Here is a 24,516-nt window from a genome sequence, read left to right as displayed (position 1 = left end):
CCTACTTATTAACTACTTAGAATTTCATAATTTTTAACTATTATATTTCTGTTAAGATTAATATTTCTTAACTACTTAGAATTACATTGATTACTATTCTTTAGCTATTTATCTATATCCTGTCAAAAAATTACAAAAATTATAAAAAGGACTTATTAAGTAGAGGCAAAAACCAACATACATATGCTTAGCTTAATTCCAATCATCTTACATCTCAATGATATCATGACAGGTGCCGTCTCTTTCAACTCAACAAACAACAGCAAGATATACATGAATTTGGACATCCCATATGTGATGACACTCCGAGAGAGATTTGCACGACACTCTACAAAATTGAAGTTTATTGAGAGCTCTAATTCAAATAAATACACACTCGAAGAAAAGATGTTCTTTCACCGGATGAGTATTAAAGAGCTGGTGGATTCCAAGTGGAGTGAGGATCTGAAGGTAACACTTTTTCGTTGCCAACTTCTAACAACATACACCTTGACATATATGCTCCGTACGGTAACTGATATTACATTTTGTAAACGTCTAAACAGGAATATGTTGTTACCGTGAGAGGGGAGATATTTGAGATCGATAACCAATTTGGGTGGTACTATGTAGCCTGCAAATCATGTGGGAAAAAAGTCGAAGCAGAGGACGGAGATTACAAGTGCTGTAACAAAATTATTGATTATCCTCTTGTGATGTAAGTTGTCTTACTCTCTCGGTATGCGTTAGAGATTCATGTTTGACGTATTCAATTTACATTTCAATTCTTGCACTTGCAGGTTCAAAGTACACGTACACATTAAAGATCACACTGGAACTACAACTCTCACTTTATTCAACAACATAGTCGAGCGCTTACTCGACACTTCCGCCAAAAAATTGGTTAATAAATTGACTTCCGGCGATAGTGATCTTCCCAAAGAGCTAAATACACTTATAGGCAAGGAATTCATATACAGGTTGAGATTGAATCATTATAACTTCAAACAAGGATATGCAAACTACACCGTGTCTGAGATATATGAGCCAAGGAAGTGTTTGGAACATGAATATGAGTCAAAGAAGGCCCTTGAGGTATGTTCATAGTTAATAACTATATAATGAAAGTATCTTCCTCCCGATATTGATATCCTATTTACTGTTAGTTCTAACACAATTTAATATATGTAGATTCGTGCCAATGTCAAAGACAAACTCACATGCAATGATGGAATGGAACCTCCTCGCGAATGTGGGAAAAGGAAAGCAAGCATGATAGATGACGCAGAGGAAAGTGGCGGCAACAAGGTGGAAGGTGAAGTGAAACCTACTGTCGAGGTTAGGAAAAGGAGGAAGATGGTGGTGCTGGATGATGATGATGATGATGATGATGCTGCTAATGATAATGGAGACGCAAATTAGAAATCAAACATTGTTCTATACAAGCCTATTTTTAAATTTAATTCTATACAAGCCTATTTTTAAATTTAAGATTTAGATACGATAACATTACTTAGTCTCAATCATACAATTTGAGGTAACTGCTATTTGGTTTCAGTAGTGGATAGTTTATTTTACATTATATTAAAATTTTCATCTTTTACGTATTTCTACAATATTTGCGCCACTATTATTACAACTTCTTTATAATATTCTATTTCATAATTTATGAATAACTATTTTATGCCGCCGCGAAGCGCGGCTTTGACAACTAGTTTGTAACATAAAGTAACAGGATTGCGACATGTGACAAGTGACAGCTATAAAATATTTAAATAAACAAATCACACTTTACAATACCCAAAAAAATGAGTAATAATTATATGGATTTACAATGGTATACACGCCTTCATCCTCACTCTACAATTCTACAAAAATAATTTCTGCAAACTCTAGCACCCTTTCCAAACCAATGACTAAAAAATAAAGAAAATAGGGGAGCACAAATGCAAAAATTAAGCTCCGGCACACTGGGAGACCGCAAAGAATATACCATCAATGCAACTACTTGAAAGAAAAATGTGAATATATGTGAGAAGAATCAGACCAACAATATGATAAATAAATTTAAAGAAAAAACTGGAGCCATATCCAATTTTCATGTAAAAAGGCTTCTAGGGAGCAGAAGCAGCTAAAAATGCACTGACGATGTCCCTTACGGGAAACAAGTCCCCCTGCGCAAAAAGAATTATATAAGCAACAATAAGATTGAAATGCAGGTTCAGTAAGAAGCAACAGTTGATAATAGGTTTAAGAAGTGCCTACGATGAGAAGCTTACCTGTTTCAAAAATGATTTCCAGATTCACAATCTAAGCTGTAAGAAGCTAGACACAACCAGATGCAGTACAAAATTTAGAATAGTTGAAGCGCCATTTTTAACTTATTCTGTTTCCATTTTGGCAACTTATAAAAGCTAGACTTCGTCATTCCAAACTTCTCTCTGAACTCCTGTGACGTGAGATAAGTCTGGGTACAGCAAAGTTTTAGCTTTAGTAAAATTTATCGAAGAAATAGACAATACACTCTTTGCAAAGTAATGTTTTTGGCAGAGGTACTATACCTCCCTTTTGGTCACATCAATGTCTTTTACAGGATCCGCTGATGATATAGTGAGACGGTCGTAAGGGTAAGTTGTGACACCTTCCTCATCATCAGCCTCACCTTCCTTCACATCCTCCTGTATTGTTAGGGATTCTATTCTGCTACTCATCACATTTTCCTTGCTTTCTGTATCTGGTTTTGGGATTGTTGCCTGAGGGCTCACTTCACCCAGCATAAGAGGATAACACTTCAATTTTAGATGTCAAAATAAAAGCCTGTTGGCTTTTAAAATACTTGAGCAGTTCCTACCTTTAACTGAGCGGGGAATCAATGTTTCTCGTGCTGGTTTATCAAAACTTGACGTTAATGCTGTTATAGCTGATGATCTAGGAGTCGATTTTGCCGAATCAGGGCTTCCAGATTTCGGGTAAAGCTTCTTTACAACTGGCGGAGGAGTCGACAGATTCCTCGCATTAGGATTCTCAAAAGCAGCGGCTAGTGCATTGAAGGCAGGAGATCTGCCCCGTACACGGACTCGCTCAGGGCTGAATGTCACACTTCTGGAACGTTGTGATTTTTCTGGCAAAGCAGCAGATCTTCCTCCATATGATACAGGTGTTCTCCTCTTCGGTTTCTTTATGCAACAATGATGTAAAATAAAAGGTAAAAAATTAGCACCAGGAGTTAAAGAACCATATCATTTACACTGTTATCACATGGTCTCACAACATAAAATTGTGATGGTCATGAAACAGTCAAAATGACAAGTCCAACATTATCATTCACGATTTATGGGTGAATTACCGAATCACCCAAGATAAAGTTCCTAGGGTGCACAAAATTACTATCAGTCCTGTGGACAGTAAAATCCAATGGAATTGGATTAGGGAATGATAATCACCAAGTCGCTCAATATTTAAGTCAGGATACCTAAGAATTACAGTATAATTTTGGGACTAGGCTTGTTGACAACCAGTTTAATTAGTTATCTCTCTATTGATGGTTTTGGGACTTTACAATCCAATACTGGTGAAAATTGTCAATAACACATCATGTAATAGATCTTCTGCTACAATAATGAAACAATAAACTCTACAAGCTTTAGTTTCTGCATTCCTGCACGGATAGTTATATCTAGAAAGTCGTCTCCTGTATATCTGACTCTTGTTATATCAGTATAAATTCTTAAACCGCCACTTTAATATAGCTTCCTATATCTTTTGCAGTATTCCAGAGGAATCATTCAGGCCAGCCAATATGCAGTATCAGTTCCTCAGAATCAAATATTATATATATATATATATATATATATATAGGACATTGCTCAAAACAGAACACTGTTAAAAAAAGAACAACACAGAACACTTTAGAATCCAATATAGAATCTCATCTAAAACTTGAATTAAATTCAAATTTTAAGCTGAATAACGTTTTTTTATGAATGATAATAGTATCCACCATGTTTAATAAAAAATATTTATTAAAAATAACATGATTCTATGTAAAATAATCATGCAAAAAATATATTTATATGATTCTATTCTGGATTCTGTATAGGATTCTATAATATTTCATATCAATAATTTGGATGAGTTTGGATGTTAGATTTCATATATCAAGTTTAATTAGTGTTTAGCTATGTAGTTATAACCTTAACAAATAATTATTTGTGAAAAATGAAGTGTTATGACAGTGTTCTGTGTTGTTCTTTTTTTAAAGTGTTCTGTGTGGAGTGCAACCCTATATATATATATATATATATAGGGTCGCGCTCAAGAGAGAACCACTCCTTAAAATAGAACCATAGAACCACTAGGGTTCTGCTGCAGAACCCTAAATTTTAAATAGATTTTTAGGATCTAAATCTAAATACATGTTTTTTTCATGTTTTTTCATCGTTGTGTGTGTTCAAAAATAATTTAAAAAAATATAATTCATAGATATTGACTTTTTTTTTTGTGAAGTTCTGCTGCAGAACCCCAACTAATACTTAAGTTCTGCTGCAGAACCCTTACCTAATAAGGTAAGGGTTCTATGGTTCTCTCTCTAATGGTTCTCTCTGGAACATGTATATATATATATATATATATATATATATATATAGTGCTCAAATGAGAACCACATACCTTTGTGCCCCACCCATTTCAGAGGAAGTAACGGAAGGGATGTTGTAGTGATCTTTGTTACTTGCACATGGGTGGAAGTGTCCAGCATGGATACGTGTCCAAGTATTAGAACATTTTGTAAGTTTTACATGTTTTTGGCATTAATTAAGTGTCCAAGTGACCATACCTATGTACGAGTGTCGAGTGTCCAACAAAGGTACTCGAGGCAAAAATAAGAGTCCAAATAACATACGTGGTGGTTTGGTCACATTCGTAGGAGACAGGCATTGGCTTTAGTAAGGAGAGTACTGTGGTTCTGGGGGGTTAAGGAAGAGAGGGAGTGATACTCTCAAGGTTTTGATGATGACACTAACAGCAAGCTAATAACATGAAACTGATATGTGTAAGCATGCTATCAAAGGTTGTTTGTGCGGACTAACAGTAATTCAGGATGTCAGCATGATTATAATTGTCAGCAAGCTTACATGGATATTTACAAGCTATCAGCAGGCTTATAGCGTGAACAGAGAAACAATCTGATAAAGATCAAAGTCTATTTTCATGGAGATTTAATAGGAAACGACTTTGTAAGGATTCTAATATTTGTATATATCTTATATAAATATTAGAGCTCAGTTTATAAAGAGTTTTCATTCAAAAAACGTTTTCCTAACTAACAGGAGATTTTCTCTCAAAGAAATCTTATCTTTTAACAACTCCTATTTTGGTTCAAACGGATTTTATTTAAATACTTTACTGAGTTGATTTCAAACGTGGATTATCTTTTACTCAGTAAACTTATGTCATCCAAACGTTCATTATTCAAATCAAATTTAAACGTGAGGTTGTTACCAAGATCGTTGGGAATTTGTTGGATTATGACCGTTAGTGTGATGTATAAATACTTGAGTGTGATTTCGGTTTTGAGAACAAGGAGAACACACCAAGCTTTCTGAAATACAACTCTTTACATTGCTAAATCTTTCCTTGAGCTCTAGTGATTATATTCGTATATATATTTATATTGAGAGTTCATAGTTTCGGTTGTATTACACTTATTCATTGTATTGTTCAAGGTGTAATGTTTTGTTGCTGTGTATCCAGCTTGTGAAACAAGGGAACTAGTTAGCTAGGAGAATATACTTGAGAAGTATAGGTCTTGGTAGGCTTTTGGTTCGTGGTTCAGGGGTTTCAGCAGGCTGATAACAGGAACAAGGGAGAAAGGGAGTTATATTATTGAATCATTGTAATTGTTAATATTATTGATTAATAATATAATCTCTAACCAGTTGGTAGGGGACCAGGACATAGACCATTAGGGTTAGGGGTCGAACCTGGCTAAAATTCTTGGTGTTGCTAGCATACTGCTTTATATTCTCTGCATTGCATTTATCTTATTAGCATGCTAACTGTTTACTCTGAAACTTCACAGCAGGCTGTCATTGACAGATTAATTATTTGGTAACTTATAAAAATCGGGTATATTAGCCATAACACCTATTCACTCCCCCTCTAGGTGTGTAATTTCAGGGAGGATGTGGGATGAGCAGCTGAGGCTATACATGACCTCACCTAGGACAGGTCCTGTAGAGGGTCGGGGATAAAAGGGGCATATCATAGGGGTGTGGGGGCTATGAACTGTATTGTCTATTTTAGGATGGTTGGTTGCGAGGGGGGGGGGGGGGGGGGGCAAGTCACTCTACTCCTAACTGAGCAGATTGACATTTGATCTGATCACCTACATAGCTTATTCTAAACTACAACTATATTCCAATACATTCAGCAAACCATTCACAACTGCCTCTAGCAAATTGAGCATTTAGGTGAAACATAGGAGCAAAACAATTGTTGCCAAAGATCTATACAGCATATAAGTGTCACAACATATGCTCTGTCACTAGAACACGAAAATTGTGCTGCCACATTTGGGTTAAAATATAGGGACCTGACTAAAATTTTAAAACTAACTTCGCAATATAAATGACAATGCACAGTTCCCACATTCTACGAAAGTGGAAGGGATAGTTCAATAACATAACCCGAAGTTGGCATATAGTGATAAATACACATATTTCAATACTAGTAAAAGAACTAAAGAAGACTTACATCCATAACTGGAGTCCCTCCGTTTTTTATTATAGCAAGTTTTCTCTGGAAGGAGCTTCCATGCATCTGAAATCGTGTGATAATATTAAACCTAGAGTTAACTTTGTTTATTTAATTATACGTTGAATTTGAAAAAATAAATATAACTTACTGCAGATTTTGTGGAGTCCCATGTAAAGAAACGCGTAAAGAATGTTGGTTCACTCCCCTCCGTTACGATATAAATTGGTGCTTGACCAGATAATTTTTCTAAGAGAAAGTCATGTTCAAGAAATTTCTGCAGCAAACGTAGAAATAAATTATAAAAAAGAAAGACACAGTATTGCAGTTTCATGTACATTAAATATTACCCAATTGACTCGAGGGTCAATTATGAAATTAGGAAAGTGTGAAAAAGCAAAAGAGGATAGCAATTTGGGGTAGCAGGAAAGATTTCACTTGATTATCTCCAAATTCCTACATGTATAAGTTTTCCACTTACTATACATCACAATTCTATCACAGATATTATATACATAATTTAAGAGAATATTATACCATATATATTCAGACTTAAGGTTGGTTGACTACCTGCTCTGTCTAGCACTTTTCAAAACATTGATTGTGGATTTGTGGTCAATATTTTCATTTGATTTTCTAAATACATCTATCCCTACATTTTCTATTTCTAATTTTTGTACTAGACTAGAACTTCTATTAAACAAAGTTCTTCTTCCCAATAATATAAACACGTAAAGATTAAAAAATAAACAATTTCCTTTTACTTTCATGACACACAAACTTGACAAAATATAAGGGTTTGAGTATCCTAAATTAATTGGGAAAAAAAAAAAGAAGAGGAAGCTGCATTGTGATATATAAAGTATTTTACATTTTGTAAGTTTTCAGTATATATTGATCAGAACTCCTAAGCAACATCTATCAATCAAAGCTTTGATACATACTAGCAAAATAGAGAGCCACACAGGTGCTTAAGTCTTGCATATTACTAGGTAAGTTTATTACCTTAACAGGTTTAGAATCAAATACAGCAGTTTAATGAATGAAGAGATAAGCTTTAATCAGGAAAGAATCCGGTTAATGGGTCAACCCTTACCTCTCCGATAGTTAGAGCATCCTTTTTATATTTGGAGTTGACCTGTTGCCCCACCCAGACAAAAATATCAGAGTGACAATCCAGGATGAAGATATCTTCAGTCATCAAATCATCCTGGTCAAAGTTGTAAATCTCTTTCACCTGCATACATAAATATTTCAGCCTTAACTCAGCAAAGATTCAATTTCATATATTAGGATTGAATACCTTTCCGATATTACGAATAATACAGAGATACTCCCTCCGTCCCTTCCATTTCTTTACACTTTCCTTTTTAAGGTGTCCCATCCAATTCTTTACATTTCAAAACTTACCAAAAATAGTCAATGGGTCCCACCACTTCTCCCCTTTTCTTTCCTTTTCACACTACTTTTACTCCACTTTATTCTTTTTATACATTAAAAATCAATGGGTCCCACCACTTCACCCACTTTTCTTTCTCTTTTCCACTACTTTATACATATTTCTTAACCTCCGTGCCCAACCCATTTGATAAGAAATGGGAGGGACGGAGGGAGTATTAATTTGCGATTGCAATTTATTTCTGCTTTTATGGTATTATCACCATTTTTTTCCTATCAAGTTTTGTTGCATATGGCAATAATTATTATAATCTATGCATAAATGTTGCAATCCTTAAATGACCCATGTAGTTAGACATATAGATAATAACAAAAATGAAAATGTCAATTGCAGGTCAAAATGTATCTATATGTTTACTGTATCTTATAACAGAACCATGCTAAATAAAACCTGAATAACAAGACAGTCTCCGACACCAACATATTTACTTTTATTGAGGATTTAGGGTTATATTAATGCAGGAAATTGTATTAAGTGATCAATTGTCCACGCAATGTAAAAGATCCACAGAAAAATGTGATGTGGTTTGGTTAGGAACTAGGATGCACAAATCATATCCAACTCTGTTACTGATACGTGCACATAGTTACTTGGGGTTGAAGCACACTGTCATAAGTCTGTAGTCATTCCCTTCTTTACTTTATTATTCATTCATAGGCATATCTGTTCATGTCTACAGTTTCCAAGACATCTGAAACTTTGGGACTAAGAATCATGTTTGATGCAGCATAAAAGGCCAGGTAGCATATAGTTATATTTAGATAGCAAAGAACAGATACAAGAGAATGACGCACCTTCAAATCTGAAGATCAGCAGTCAATTCCAGAGGCAACCAATAAAATGCACACAACAAAGAGAACAAATTATAATTTATACAAGCGTGAGTGGGGCTGCAGCAGAGTATGAAGATAAATGTTATGATATATACAGATAGTTCTTCTAACCATTTGAGAAGGAACACGAGAATAAATGAGGATCACTTTCAACATCCCTGCCGACCTTCTGACTGGGGTACTCAGATTTTCCCCCTAACAAATCCCAGAATTGCTCAGATTCTGAGCCTTCCTTCTGTAATCTGGACTGCATATTTGGCTGTACAACACGTAACTGAATAAGCAGAAATTATTTTGGACAAGATAGGATCAAAGCACCACTAGTAATGAAACTGGACTGATAGGTGGCAATTATTCGAATAATTATCTGGTGCTACTTAGTGTCTATCAAGAATTTATAAAGTTGGGTGCTTGATTGTTCTGTACAAAAACTTACAATTTTTTCCTGTAGAAAATGTGTTTTCAGATGAAATGTGGGGCATGTCAAATATTACTAATTCACCCACAGGAAGAAGCATATATGTCTAGCAATCAGATTCAGTTAAAATTAAATAACTAAGACCAGGTTTTACGAGAATTAAAAAAATCTTTCAAGGATACTAGTTAACGACAAAATGAAAGATATAATCTATATAATTTCAAACCTTTATCAGATCCAGCAACCTCTCAACAAGTTCCTGGTCCTCTGAGGTTGTAAGGTTGCCAAACCAGGTAAAGACAGAAGATCCATTGTGCAATATGTAACAATGGGAAGAATTTAGAGAAGAAGCAACCTGATTCCAAAAAAAAGGACTGATAAAATTTCTTCAGGGTAATATGAGAAATATTAGACATATTGATCAAAAGAGAATAGGATAATAAACGGTTTATGCAACAATGATCACCTGTGGTAAGCATATAAATTGACTTGCTTTCACTATTCATGAGTAATAGACACAAAGTAACTTCACCACATTACCTGGAAGGGTGGATCATCTTTGTGGCATAAAAAAAAGTCAGCTCTCAAAGGATTTTTTTTATAACCTTTTTTAGATAATCTTTCTGAAATTAAGAATACAAATGAAGGTGGTCCAGTATTTCCTACATATTCAACAGATTACAGAGTTTTAAGTTGTTCTCTTTATTAGTGGTCACTGTCAATATAATCCCTCTCTTATGCGATTGAGAAACCCTTGCTCGGTGACCGTATTTCTAACTTCTTACTTTTTTCGTCGATATCATCCCATAATTTCTTATATTTAAGTCCTTCCCTGTATCAAAAACTGTGAAGGGCTAATGATACATATAAGTTGTCATATTATATCACCGTTTCGTTCTTAACAAATACCAAATGTATGCGAAGAAAAATAAAATGTAAGAACCTATTATTTATTCGGGCAAAAAAGAAAATTAAAAGAAAGGACTAACTGCTTCAACTTGAATTGCTTGCATGTTTTCTGGTCCAGTTCCCTGCACCCGAAACAGAGCTAGCCCATCCTCAGAATAGGTAACATCTGGAAGTTCCTTCTCAGCTATATACATTTTGTATCTTTCGCTAAAACCGCCCTTAAAGAATTATAAAAATGGACGTACAGTTATTGAAACAACTGAATACTAAGGAAAGAACTTAAGTACAATTTCTTTCAGCATACATATTCGTTCATACCTTAAAAACAAGAAAGCTCTGGAAAATTGAAAAGAACTGGATAGATTCATTTCCTTCACATATGCGTGCCTAAAAGACCATATATAAAAACAAATTAATAACGACATAGACACAAAACTCATTAATCACTTCCAGACAAGAAAATGTGAAAAACAAACAAGATTACCTGGACAGGTAAAAACTTTAACGACTCAACCATCTTGTTTGCTTGTGAAGTTGCTGAATTTCTATCTTCCTGTAGTGTTAGCAAATTTTCAGGAAAAATTAGTAGACTTGTAGTTTGTGTGACATTTAAATAGAAAAAAGAAAATATTGATTAATTACACTTTAGAATTGTATCTTCTTTTGATGCATCATAAGTACAAATCAGCATACATTAATTAAATTTACAAATCTTAAATGATCAGTTCAAACCTAAAAATTATGTTGTTACACATCAACCATCCTAGTGTATATCAATAATTCCACATAATTAATAGAACAGATCATTTGTTATAAGCTAAACCTAGATAGTCCAGGGAATACATTAGGCTCAGAAGTAAAAGAGATTTGCAAGTTCGTACTATTTTATAGATTACGATTTACGAAGCATATATAATTTAAGATGTCTTATTGAACTTTACAATAGAAACAGATAGCTCGTGAGGGAGGAAGAAGGGAGAACTACGTGTTCTTGAAAATTATATCAAGTAACAAGTTACAATGTAGTGTTATAGTGTGTTTAGTTTTTATAGTTTTCATGTTACATTAGGAAGGTCAAACTCCAAAAACCCTGCTTGTTCATTAGTGGTTTTAAATTCCGAGGTACATGAGCTGATGAGCATATAATGGTTCTTTAAACTGTTTGTTTAGTTACATTTATCTGCCTTCCTTACTATTTGTACTTGGGTTGCCAATTAACACACAATATATAAAAATTAAGCTACATTCTCTCCTTTTTTTGCACGTTTTTTTTACTGGTCTAGCTTTTCTACTTGTTTGATAATATTTATGTTAGTAGTTTTATAGGATATATATATATCAAAGTTATCACTCCTTTGGTTCAAACTATATCAAATTAGTCACTCATTTCAAAATTGACTCAGTTTGGTTACCAGTTTGAAAATTTGAATCAACTTGGTCATTAAAAAGTTAATATTTAGTATCAATTTAGTCACTGGCAGATGGTTTGCATAATAAGTTAGTGACTAAATTGAGTCGACTTTGAAATAAGCGATTAATTTGATATATTTGAACCAAACGACTGATGACTAATATTTATCCCAGTTTTACTATTGGGGACTGGGATGAATAATAACTTAGTATCAGTTTGAGGCATAAGCGGTTATCACCTCAACACTTTGATTTCCAAACCATGTCCCTATGATGTATTCCTCACCAGAGTCCCCAGGATATGTGTACTGAAAGATATAGCAGTCTCCACTGTAAAATTTTGATATGTTGGAATCTGAAAGAGGAGTCTTCGCATCACCATCCACATGCCACACCTGTAATAATGGTGGCAATGAAATTAGCAATAAACCATGATTCCATGAAGATACTGTCCTAATGCACATTGGTAGATAGGAAGTGCCAGCATCAATAAAAAAAGAGTTGCAGGAAATGATTTAGCAAAAAAAAAGAGTTGCAGGAAATGAAAAGTCGGAGCAAGTGCAAAAAGACAGAATGCAAGGATTGAAATGTAAATGTTAGCACAAGATACGATATAGTTGTCATGTCGGTAAGTGTGTTGATCGCTATATTGTTTTTTTCAATTTTCAGTTGATTTTTATTATTTTGTATGCTTTCATATTTTTAAAATTATGAGGGCACCTTTTTAGATTTTTTACAGGGCATTCTGAATCTCAAGCACGGCTCTGTATATATTATATATATCTTATACATGTGGTTTACTGGTTTTCCACGAGAAAAGTCCAACGTTCTCATATGTATATTAATGACAAGATAGATATTATTTACTTATGAACATATCTTTTTTCCATTCCATATGCATACAGATAAGCTGACTATACACGCAAATTACATACAAGTTTTGTTTCAACAGCGAATAAAGGCGAGAGGAAGAATAGTGATTAGTATGTGCATGCTATAGTTGCTTCTGTTGATTAGGATTCTATTAAATACGTTAATAATTTTATTCAATTTGGATGAGATTTTGCACCAGTCAATCAACTAGTCCAGAAGTTGGCCGCCTAGTCGCCCAAGTCAACTGACTTTTCAACAATTTGTTAGTCGACCTCTTCAGTCAACCCTTGGAAATGACTAGTCGAGCACCGTGACAAGAATGGATACGAGCGAGAATATCTGTAAGATGACTACAAATAATGAATAAACATGCCTAGAAGTTCAATGCCATTAACTTATTCGGTAGCATTTTCCCCATCAGTTGACTACTCTACCTACTTCTCCTGCTCCTATGATTCATTTAGCAATCATTCAGTTTTAGCAGACTTACTATCTTTCTTGCCAATACCTGTAAGTTTCCTGTGCAGTCGATATAAGGTTGAGGCTCTTCTTTAGTGGGAGTAGCTTTCTGCAGGCCTTTCACATTCAGCCCTTGGCGTTTCAGAAGTGCTACATAATGATTAAGACGAAACTTGACAACATCAGAATACCAATAAAAGCAGATTGTATACAAATTAGAATAGGAAGTTATACAGCATCTATTGTAATAATGTATCCCTGGGTACTAGAAGCAATAGTGGAATGTTAACTCACCAGCAACCTTGCTTCTACCATCCTCAGATACTGTTACATCTGTTGACTGAGGCCAAGAATCAAATTTTGATCTGAACATAACTGTCTCAAATCCCTCCATTACACGAATTATATGAGTTTTCGGCCGAGGAACGGTACGAAGTAATTCCTATAGAATGCAATTATTACAGTGAATGGATGGCGGGATTTGCATAATAAATATTAAGAAGCGAAAGTAAACAAGCATAATGAGGCAGTACCTCTCCAGCTCCACTTGCACTTTTGCGCTCATCAAGAGAAGTATTTCTTCCAATCCACACAAAGACTTCTGACCCACAATCCAATAGATAACATTTATAAGTGTCGAGCAGCTCCCTCTTCAAGGAATCCACATCCATAGGTTCATGCTGCCCCTTAACAATACTTAAAAGAACAAACACGTGACTGTAAGAATAGGTATAACTATGTGGTAAATGACTATCAAATCTTGCTTTTTCTGTATACTGTATTCATTTTATAAAAATGCATATAATCATATATGTCTAGAAGCCTTACAAAGATGAGAATAAGTATTAAGGAGATGGTAGATCATAACTACAAGATATATAGATCGATAAGCAAATTGGATATATGGGAATACAATGCATGACTACAACGCAAGAATAAAATCAGCAAGAGGAGGATTTTGTACCCAAAAAGTCTTGTAGGAACATCAGAAATATTATTAGCGTCTTCGGCGGCCGATTTTCTTGGCAATGGAGCAAATCCACCAAATAAACCCCAGAATTCTCCAGTATCAGCATCAGCCATTAGTCTCCCATCCTCTAGACATAATTAAAAGGAAATTATTTTAATGCTTAGCATTATTTAGCTAGCATCTCCTATTTATAGTGATTATCCACTTACCAATGGCAGCTATCTCACATTTTCCATCATGATACGTATCTTTAATGTACTGAACTACTTCCAATGCTTTAGCTCTCTCTTGTATAGATGAGTTGGAACCATTAAACTGAAAAATCTTAGACGCCGTATCAAGTATAAATATGTCGTCATGATTGAGAGAGGATCGAGCAAAGGCAACCTGGAAATAACATAGAGGCTGGCTTAAAACTGGCATAACTTATTAAAATGCCCTGGCCACTAAAGCAGTATCAGACTTGCCTCTTTCACTTGAACAACATGCTTGCCTCTGCACACATATAAACGAGTCTTATATTCTTCAGCTTCAGCATGTTTAAATCCAGATGCAACTCCGCCTTCTTGAGGTATGATACATGGTTTAAAATAAGAAAGAAATTTCTCAGTTTCATGGCCTTGCACTTCCCGATATTGAACAGCACGCCCTCCAAGAACTGCATCCAGTTCAACAGTCTTTATTGCTGCTGTTCCAGCTTCATCCTATATACAACAGCATTTTAGCTTCAACGGTAACTATATATTTCTGATTAGAAGATTTGAAAGCCATGGATGTAAGTACTTACTTGACTACAATCTTTACCTATCCAATAATGAATATCATTACGTAGGGCGCCACTTTTTAAGGCAGTTGTCTGCAATAAGTACGCAGGATTAACCTCATAATAAATAAAATGTGAAACAGAAAGGAATTGACTACGGTGTTATATTTTACCATTAGATGCCCATAAGAGTGAGTAATAAAATGCACAAAATTGTGAGACATTTTAGAGAGCTCAAAGCAAATTAGCAAATGACATAGACATGCAACGCCATAATAGTCAATAAAGGAGGATAACAGATATATTCATTCTTTTAGAGCTATTTAGTTAAGAAATAAACCAATTCATATAATTACATGGAAAGATAGAAAAACATTTATGTAATCTATTGAAGCAATCACCTTCAAAATCACGTATGAATCCCCAGTAAAAAACTTTCCATGTAAAGTTTTCGACACTGGTACCGGGCGAAAATTCTCAATGCGCCAAATCTCTAGCCCGCTATACAATATCAAGGATAGCACGAAAAATTTCCAGTAGAAAAACAGGAAAATATAAACCATATGCTTTAACTGGCACAACAACAGAAATTTAGCTGCATTTGTATAAAGAGTAAAGAGCAATTCTCTTGCAGAAACGACCACCCACCTATACTTTCTACAGCAATGCTAAAAATTTAAGATACCTGTGAAGGGGAATTCATATGCAAATGTAGCAGAATGGAGACAGAGATGTTTATATATGATGCAAGAAAAATAATTGTAAACCAAAGGATACGCCTTCTGCCCAGCTCCTTGAAAGGCTGAATCCAAATCTCTCATGGAAACAGCCATAACTGTTCTTTTAATCTCTTTTTGGAAATTTGAAATTATCGGGACTGTGAAACTACCACCTGAACCTATGTAATGAGAAGCATAGTACAGAAAGAGTTACTAACAATCAAGACTTAATGGTACGCTAAACATGTACGGGATAATGATATCACATAATTATATGAAGTGACGAAACAGGCTAAAAAACATGTATAGAATAACGCATTTCAAGTGAATTGTGAATGTATGCTACCAACATCTATTACAGTGATGATCAACTAACCAAAGTGGGAAAAGTATTCAGTGTACTAAACTCAATTGGATGCTAGACCCATAAATAGCTACACAAGCTTAACAGCTCCATCAATTCAAACCTAAATTTTATAAATAACCTTAGTCAGTGTTTAAAATCTATCCCTCCTACATGAATACCTGATTAAATATTATAATTTACTGTACACTGGTTTTGATTCTCAAGTTAATTAAACATTAATAACAGTTTGAATAATCTGTACATAACAACAATATATTATAACAGTTTAGCACCATTATAGATTATTAGCTCCTGACTGCAGTTCCTAGTTAGAGATGCCACATCATTAATAAAAACATACGAAATGCACAACACACATTTTCCAATGACCTATCTAATTAATATAATCAATTAATCATTCATTTATATAAAAGAAAATTTGCTCAGATGCCTGACAGAATCAGTAAAGCTTCTCTGCTCTAAGCTCAAGATTTAATTGTATTGTCATGCTTCATATGATATCAAGGTAACTTGTTGTGTTCTGGTTTCCACTTTGTCATGTCACATGATAACTTAATTATTTACAACATTCTCCACTATTTCATTCATATGCTTTTACAATTTCGTTAAAGTTTTTTGTGATCTCTGGGAAATATAGTCTTACTTCTTTGAAAATTTCTGAGTTCTGTACTCGTATTATAGAAATGGAAATAGTCATGTATTCCTTTCTCCAATAAATTGTATGAACATCAGAACATGTATAATTGTATAATCATGTCCTTTGAGATGTCTAGGTAACGTTACGTATTGAGGTTTCCAATTTGTCATGTCACATATAATAAATTCGGTAAATAAAATACAAGTACATAATATAGTGTCCACCGATGTTGTATACTACTACCGGTGCAGCTAAATATGGAACACGGTAACTTAATATATTTGGCGCCAACTACTTTGTTTGAAGGTTATAGCCTAGACTACTGTACTATAAATGCTACTTTGGCTAACACTTTCGGAAAAGCAACTTGACACTGGGTAATGTTCTGGTTTCCAATTTGCCATGTCATGTATTAATTTAATTATGTAAATTAGTCTCCGCCAATTTCTCATATGCATTTACAAATTCCATAACAAAATTACAAAGCACACAAGACAGCACCCAATCATCTTCTATACTTCAACCGCTACAGCTAAATAAGAACCTAGTAACTTAATATACTTGGCAACAACTACTTTGCTTAAAATTATAGCCAAGACTATCGTACTATAAATGCTGCACCGAATTAGGCTAATACTAAGAAATAAGCAACTAGACACTAGGCGATCTGTCGTGTCTGCTTTCCAAGTTGTGATGTCATGTCACGTAATAATTTAATTATGTACATTATTCTCCACTTATCAATTCATATTCATTTAACGAATCAGTACCTAAATTACGAACCACGCAAGACAGTATCATCTAATAAACGAAACACGCCTACAACTGCAGCTAAATGTCGAATACACTTCCTACATCCTACAAACACATCCGAAACATAATGCATTCCGCACAATTCCCTGAGCAATGCCACTCATTACCGCCACACTTCCCCGAAAACTCCCACGGATCCGTAAAAATAACCTACACTACATCCTAAATCAGGCACTTCATCTAACCAAACGCACAAAACGCAGCACCTACTTATCAAATCAACGCCAAATCTCACCAACTGTGTATCGAGATCATACATACACACTTACACAAACAACAACTAATCAGCTCCCAAACACAAGTTATTCAAAATTAAAAATAAAAAATCAAGTGATTTAACTAAGCAGTCATCGAATTAAACTGAGATTAGCTTGGAAACGAAGCAATTAATTAATACCTGGAAGTGATTGAACAGATCAAACGACGCACACAGATTGAAAGTGAAATTGAAGTTGTGGAGATTTAATAAAAAAGAATGAGTTGAAAAATAAGGAAAGATGGTGGAGAAAAGAGAGAATAGAAGGGAAAAAAATAGAAAAGGAAAGAGGAGAATGATGATGAGTTGCCAGGCGTGTTTATCACTAATAGCTGCCCAAATACGGCCCCACGCAGACAGTTTATGTACTAATACTATTAGGTCGGAATGATTCCGAATTTTTAGTTCGTAAAGTCGAAATAATTTCTAATAGTTTAATTCATAAAGTGATTGATTTTGTTAAATAAATGATAAATTAGTTTTTGAGAATATTCGATGGAATTATAATGATCATTGATACTACGTAGAAGAATAATATGAGATTATGAGTATTAAATTACGTTTTTTTCTATAAAAGCAAATTCGGAGGAAATTTATTCCATTTAATATTTAAATAAAAATTCATATTTGTGCCTAGCATTATAGCATACCGTCTGTATGTGAACGTTAGAGATAACTTTCTTTAACCAGACGTAGCTGGGAATTGGGATTAAATTGGAAGGGCGGTAATAAATACAGGACAGCGACAGCCCACAGGTGAGGAGGCACTGTGTGCTTTGTTATCCAGTTGGTAAGGGAAATAATACTTCAAAAATAACACCTCTCCCCTCAAATTAGATTATCTTGTTCTAAAATTTCGAGAGATTAGCATAAAAGCCCGTGCGAGGCACGGGTCCGTAGTTTAAATAAATATTTATTTTAAAATTATGTATTTTGATTTTAATTTGATTTTTGTATAATATATTTGATTTATAATTTTATAAATATAAAATTATATATATAAGTAGATAAATAGATTATTTTGAAAAGGCTTTTCTGAAATGTAGACACTCTGGATAGCCTTATTTGCAGCACGTAGCCCTCAGAAAATGGGCGGCGCCGACTGCTCTCGGCTAGGGAAAGGCCGAAAGATGAATACGGGGTGAAGTCCACCGCCCTTTGCTTTGTAACGAATTAGGGTGAGAATTTGCTTTTTCCTTTCCTTGCTTTAAATAATAATATGAAAAGGTTAAATTGATTTTTCAGTCATTCAGTTTTGAAGGATAGATGTGCACGGTGAGCAGGGGTGAACACGGGTCGAGTTGATCGGATTAGAGGCGAGAATTCAACCCAACTCAATATAATCGGTTTATAAAAATTCGAACCCGTTAACCCTATAAAATATTTTCAACTCAACCTTATTATTCATACGTCGGGTCGGGTAGGGTAGGATCGGGTTTATTGAGTTTTATCCCGTCAAATAGATATCGAGAACATACGTACAAATTTTCAATAGCGCACCTTAAATATTACAATTAACTAATAATTAATTAAGTATGCGAAAAACTTAAATTTAAACCAGCAGACGCCTGACAACACATAATCCGCACTTTTGTGGTCTACATATGTGACCTGATAACCAAGAAAACTAAGCAAAAAACTACTTAAATACAGAAAACAGAAGCCATGTCAGTGAATGCCCATTTATATAGTTTAACAATTAATATTGACACTAAACAGAATTCAAGTTTCAAGCCCCAGTCACACTATCCAGTAATATCAATTTCTAAGTCTTCTGAATCAAGTTCTGTGTCTGTCATGTAAAGCAACAAAAAATTTCTATTCGGGTTGGTCGGGGTTAATAATTTAAAAACCCTGACCCAACCTAATCTATTCGGGTTGATAAAAAATGAACCCAATTATTTTTTCGGTTTGGAACGGTTCAGTTTGTTTGGCCGAAATAAGAGGTGGATTGGGTCGATCTTGCGGGTTGAACGGTTTTTTGTTCACCCCTAGCGCCTAGCGGCGAGGGTCAAAACACATTAATAATCAAATAAACAAATTTATTTGACTTTTCTCGATTAACTTACAGTTACAGGTGCGCGATTGCATCTGATTGCAAGTTACAACTGGTTGCCTCAATTTTTTAACAAATATTTTTAAAATATAAAATATTTGAAAAGGATGTAATATTTTGCGGAGAATAAATTAGAATTGGATAATTATGAGAAAATCCCTAATTTCAACGAGCATAGCACTTTCAAAAGTATCATATAATTTGGTTTGGTTTGGATTGGTGGGGTGGGGTCTCGGGGATCATATTTTGGAAGCAATTCCATGATATTCAAGATAAGCATTATTTTATATAGGTTAGATGCTAAAGCGGTTATATTTGGATATGCGGACTCATCAAATAAATATTAAATTAAATTTAAATATATATATTTAAAGAATAAATTTAATATTAAATGAGTTCTCCATAATTTTCTTATTAATTTATTATATGAAGATTTGCAAATATTGGTATACCAAATTGAGGTGATACATTATTATTCTTTAACCTATATATGATAATTTTCTTTAACCTATGTATGATAGTTTGAAATTTATTCAAATAATTTGTCTAGAAATATTTATTTTCTTCACATATTGGAATTATATACTACATCCATGCATCCAGACTGATTATAATGATTATTACAGAGAAGTAAAAGAATTTGGACCATTAAATTTTTTTTTTATATGTGTTTCAATAAAAACTAATTTACTCAAACTACTTTTCTGTTTACTTTTCAAAAATAAATTCAAAAAATAACCATTAAATATAATTTTCAATTAACTAATATAATTATATAAATGTACAAATATCTTTTTCAAATTATAAAAAAATTAGACCTTCGGGTATATGATTAAATCGGAATTGCCACTGTGTCCGGGTTTTGCTACTCTCAGAATCTTCATAGCTGCCGCGCTTTGTGAGAAACCAGGGTCAATCCAGCGCCCCATCTCCTCAGGTAACTGTACGTATCTATCTTTTTCGCTTTAATCTTCGACCGTTATAGATAATCACACTTTTCTTATCAAATGTTTGATAAATTTACATTTGTGCCCAATATTTGTGTTCTTGCTTAAATATGTACTCATTTGCATTATTGTATATGGGCCTATTAATTTCTGATAGAGATATGAATGGGTTAGTGTTTATTAGACATTATTGATTGTGTTTATATATTATTGTTTGGAAGAATTGATGAAGCAATTGAACATCATATTGTATCCAACTAGTGTTCATTGGTTTTTTTTTTGTGTGCACTATAATGGATTATAGCTTCGAGAAGATGCTGGTTCGCGCAAGACTCTGTTTTTACGAGAGGGTTTTGAATGTTACAAGAGCCAATGCTGTTGTGTATAGAAGTTTTGGTGCCATGACAAGTCCCGTTTTTAAAGATAATGAGGGTAGTAAAGTTAGAGGCGGTGGGGGAGTTTCAAATGATGATTACTTTGCGACTGTACATCATATATCAAATGTGGTTCGTCGTGACATTTACATGGAGAGAACGCTCAATAAAATGTGTATATCTCGTATAGTCAATTCTGAGTTGGTGTATCGTGTGCTCCGTAATTGTTGTCATTGTGGATCTGAGTCGTTTCGGTTTTTTAATTGGGCGCGGACCCAACATCCTCAGTATGACCCAACCACACTTGAGTTTGAAGAACTTCTGAAGACTCTTGCTCGGACTAAGTGTTGGGAAACTATGTGGAAGGTTGCGCACCAAATGAAGACCCAAGAAATACCGTTATCACCATCAGTTGTATCATACATCATAGACCAATATGGTAAACATGGTCTCATAGACCAGGCTGTTGAGCTCTTCAATCGACTGAAGAACTTCAACTGCCCCCAAACTACTGAAATATACAACTCATTGCTATATGCCCTCTGTGAGGTCAAGAACTTCCAAGGTGCTTATGCATTGATTCGGAGAATGGTCCGAAAAGGTGGAGTCCCAGACAAAAAGACATACTCTGTTCTAGTGAATGGATGGTGCTCTGCAGGGAAGTTGAAAGAAGCTCAAGAATTTCTTGAAGAGATGAGCCAGAAGGGGTTCAACCCACCTGTCCGTGGCCGGGATCTATTGATTGATGGGTTGTTAAATGCAGGCTATATCGAATCAGCAAAAGGGTTGGTGAGGAAAATGACCAAAGAAGGTTTTGTGCCAGATGTTGCAACGTTTAACTCTCTAGCAGAAGCTGTATGCAAATCTGGGGAGTTAGGTTTTTGCATTGATATTTACCATGCAGTTTGTAGATTGGGGTTTTCTCCGGATATTGATACCTATAAGATTATGATCATGGCAGCTTCAAAAGCAGATAAGATTGATGACGCTATTGCAGTTCTTCATAAATCTATCGAGGACGGACACAAGCCGTTTCCTAGTTTGTACGCTCCTATATTGAAGGGTCTGTGTAGGAGAGGACAGTTTGACGATGCTTATAGCTTTTTCAGTGATATGAAGGTAAAGGGGCATCCACCAAATCGACCAGTTTATACCATGCTAATAAGAATGTCTGTACGTGGCAGTAGATTTGTTGAGGCTGGTAATTATTTGGTAGAGATGACTGAGCTAAACTTATCACCCTTGTCTAGAAACTTCGACATGGTTACTGATGGATTAAAGACTTGTGGAAAGCATGATCTTGCCAAGAAAATAGAGCAGTTGGAAATATCTCTCCGTGGAATCTAAATTAAAGTTTGTACATTTAATTCTGGATACAGAAATAGAATTGATATACATCCTCTTCTTCTCTATTCTATTAGATTTCCAACTTCTACATTTTTTAAAGGTACTAATCAAATCCTAACTGTAGTTTTTTATTTCTCTCTGCTTGTACACATACTTCTAGTATTTTCATTGACAATTTAATCCTCCTATCTGGTGTGTTGTTGATATTAAGTAAACCTGCTTATGAGAAGTTTTTAAAAAGATATTCTTTTGACTATGATTTGTCAATAGTGGCCTTTCCTCTTTTTTATTTGTTCCGTGCATTGGTTCAAGTCATTCGGCTTTGCTTTATGTATGTTTCATAGTCCACTGATTAAGTATTGTTTGTATATACTTGGTTATTTCACCATCAGGGTTTGGCGGACATCTTACAACTTAGTGGCTTGGTGAATGGTGATCAATTAAGACTACCGTAATAGATAGTGAGTACGGGGGCTGCTGTAGTTAGCCCTTGAGTACCTTTTCAAGCGATTCTTTGGTTAGGAGGCTGTGCTTGTTTGGTTACCAATAGGAAGTTAAATCCTATGTAATTTGAAATTACTATGGAAATTATAATAAATGGGAAGTTAAAATTTGTGTTTGGTTGATAGATAGGTTTTAACTTCCTACAGGAAGTGCAAGTTACCAAGGGGGGTCTAGGTCAATGACTTCCTATGTTTTGTAGGCATTTAAAATTCCAAGGAACTTACACTTCCCCAATTAATGTCAACCAAACAGTTTCATCAAATACTACTTCCTAGGAACTTCTACTCCCCACATATCTAGATGTCAACCAAACAAGCACTTAGTACATGGTGGTCAGTGGTCACACATGTTAAGTGCTCAAATGCTTACATATATTACCTTATGAAGTTTCCATATTTAGCAATAAATGTTCTTCAAAAAAGTAAAGTTGCTATGTAATTAAACAGACACACATTTCGTCAAAAAAAAAAAAAAACAGACGCACATAAGAAATTGGAAATTGATCGACTTCACTGGCTGATACCATCGCTGTCTGTCAGCAGTTGCTCTGTTGCTATCATTTGCGCGCTGTTCTTCCAATTTCAAGGTTTTTTTTTTGGCTTCATTGTTCTCCATTTTTCTTACTCTTATATTTCTTTGAGTTTTTTAGGTACATATAAATTTGGTCACAATCTTCCTTATGTTATAGTAAATAACAATTTATCAGTTTATAGTTAAAATGTTCATTGTGCTTCCTCTGATTCTCATCAACAGCACAGCAGGTACACTACGTTTTCTTTTTTGTGTAATCCTCTAGGCATTGTTGTAGTGTTGTGGATATATTAGCATATAGCATGAATCATTTGACTGCATTTATAAATTTAAAGTTTTGCTTTGCTATTTATTATCAATTGCTCCAACTGGAATTAGTTGCTTGATCAGACCATAAATGGCAGCCTTTCAGAACCAGGAAGATCTCTAACTCTTCTAGCTTTACATAAATTCTCCTATCACATCCTGACAGAGGAACGCAAGGAATCATGATTGGAGCTCTCTAAAGTCAGTTAATTTCAACCGACAACAGCAGTAGACAGCATTCCTTCACTTGATTTCTGTAAAATTCTCAGGATTGTTTCTGCGTTGCCTTCTTCTGATTTGTTGTAAGCATTATTCCACTGTTAGTTGGTCCGGTAGCTGCAGCTGCGGTGGGACTTGGTTCTGTTAGTAGGCCATCTACACTGTGTCGATGGTCTGTAGACAGATGGTATTTTGCCTAGCTATTAGCTCAAGTACTATACAGAACTGTTCGTTTTATACACAATCATCCAGAATAACTGTAACTTCTTGGTTTTATAAATGTAGTTATTTTTCGTTGATTAGATGTATTTAGCTTTTTTACATATAAACATACTGTTATTAGCCAAGTTAAACTTTTATATGCTAAAAACGAATTGAAACTCATTTGATCAACCACTGTAAATTACCTTGTCTGACCGTTTACCAACCTTTTGGCCGGTGTTCTAAATCTGTCGGCCAAAAATTTTAGCCACTTTTCTGAACTTATAGATAAGACTTAAGAGACAACCTTAGTTCAACTCAGTCTGTGGTAAACAAAAATCCAGATTGCTTCTGGTCTCGCAATGACTGAATCGAACAATATTATCATGTATACCTGGGCCAAATTAACATCA

At 34.6% G+C, this 24,516-nt stretch overlaps 3 protein-coding genes across 5 annotated transcripts; 2 read left to right on the top strand and 1 right to left on the bottom strand.

Moving 5' to 3' along the window:
- The first annotated feature begins 326 nt into the window (after positions 1–326).
- LOC108227500 (replication factor A protein 1-like) lies at positions 327–1,621 on the top strand. Its single transcript, XM_017402669.2, has 4 exons — positions 327–450; positions 546–697; positions 780–1,074; positions 1,171–1,621. Exons 1-4 carry the CDS (start codon positions 388–390, stop codon positions 1,399–1,401), a joined length of 741 nt encoding a protein of 246 aa, XP_017258158.2. The 5' UTR covers positions 327–387; the 3' UTR covers positions 1,402–1,621.
- A 112-nt stretch (positions 1,622–1,733) lies between these two features.
- On the bottom strand, positions 1,734–17,919 carry LOC108227499 (villin-4). Its single transcript, XM_017402668.2, has 24 exons — positions 17,760–17,919; positions 15,604–15,724; positions 15,228–15,327; positions 14,851–14,919; positions 14,531–14,767; positions 14,273–14,450; positions 14,058–14,190; positions 13,627–13,789; positions 13,388–13,535; positions 13,143–13,243; positions 12,001–12,156; positions 10,836–10,904; positions 10,670–10,738; positions 10,432–10,569; positions 9,669–9,797; positions 9,136–9,283; positions 8,986–8,993; positions 7,829–7,969; positions 6,884–7,009; positions 6,733–6,798; positions 2,831–3,155; positions 2,541–2,743; positions 2,259–2,446; positions 1,734–2,153 (listed from the first exon to the last, which is right to left on the bottom strand). Exons 2-23 carry the CDS (start codon positions 15,657–15,659, stop codon positions 2,333–2,335), a joined length of 2,877 nt encoding a protein of 958 aa, XP_017258157.1. The 5' UTR covers positions 15,660–15,724; positions 17,760–17,919; the 3' UTR covers positions 1,734–2,153; positions 2,259–2,332.
- A 2,573-nt stretch (positions 17,920–20,492) lies between these two features.
- Positions 20,493–23,155, top strand: LOC108225294 (pentatricopeptide repeat-containing protein At5g18390, mitochondrial). Of its 3 annotated transcripts, XR_010284892.1 has the most exons (3): positions 20,493–20,617; positions 20,926–22,442; positions 22,735–23,155. XR_010284892.1 is itself a non-coding variant. In XM_017400130.2 (2 exons), the coding sequence occupies exon 2, from the start codon at positions 20,936–20,938 to the stop codon at positions 22,340–22,342; it is 1,407 nt and encodes a 468-aa protein (XP_017255619.1). In that variant the 5' UTR covers positions 20,493–20,611; positions 20,926–20,935; the 3' UTR covers positions 22,343–22,477. The 3 variants fall into 3 exon arrangements, 2 of the variants coding, with proteins under 2 accessions (XP_017255619.1, XP_017255618.1); XM_017400130.2 differs by lacking the exon at positions 22,735–23,155 and having other exon boundaries at positions 20,493–20,611; positions 20,926–22,477; XM_017400129.2 differs by lacking the exon at positions 22,735–23,155 and having other exon boundaries at positions 20,926–22,477.
- The last annotated feature ends 1,361 nt before the right edge of the window (positions 23,156–24,516 follow it).

Source organism: Daucus carota, chromosome 6 (assembly GCF_001625215.2).
Source record: "Daucus carota subsp. sativus chromosome 6, DH1 v3.0, whole genome shotgun sequence".
In the NCBI taxonomy this organism is placed as follows: Eukaryota; Viridiplantae; Streptophyta; class Magnoliopsida; order Apiales; family Apiaceae; genus Daucus; species Daucus carota.
This window is presented reverse-complemented; position numbering and strand designations above follow the sequence as displayed.

Bases quoted from the DNA above. Each gene is read 5' to 3' on its own strand.
- LOC108227499 (XM_017402668.2), bottom strand. From the start codon at position 15,659: ATGGCTGTTTCCATGAGAGATTTGGATTCAGCCTTTCAAGGAGCTGGG. The intron at 10,570-10,669 runs GTATGAACGAAT...TAATTCTTTAAG, and splicing joins AGAGCTTTCTTGTTTTTAAG to GGCGGTTTTAGCGAAAGATA. The intron at 9,798-10,431 runs GTTAGTCCTTTC...TTTTGGAATCAG, and splicing joins AAGCAATTCAAGTTGAAGCA to GTTGCTTCTTCTCTAAATTC.
- LOC108227500 (XM_017402669.2), top strand. From the start codon at position 388: ATGTTCTTTCACCGGATGAGTATTAAAGAGCTGGTGGATTCCAAGTGG. The intron at 451-545 runs GTAACACTTTTT...ACGTCTAAACAG, and splicing joins AGTGGAGTGAGGATCTGAAG to GAATATGTTGTTACCGTGAG. The intron at 1,075-1,170 runs GTATGTTCATAG...TAATATATGTAG, and splicing joins AGTCAAAGAAGGCCCTTGAG to ATTCGTGCCAATGTCAAAGA.
- LOC108225294 (XM_017400130.2), top strand. From the start codon at position 20,936: ATGCTGGTTCGCGCAAGACTCTGTTTTTACGAGAGGGTTTTGAATGTT.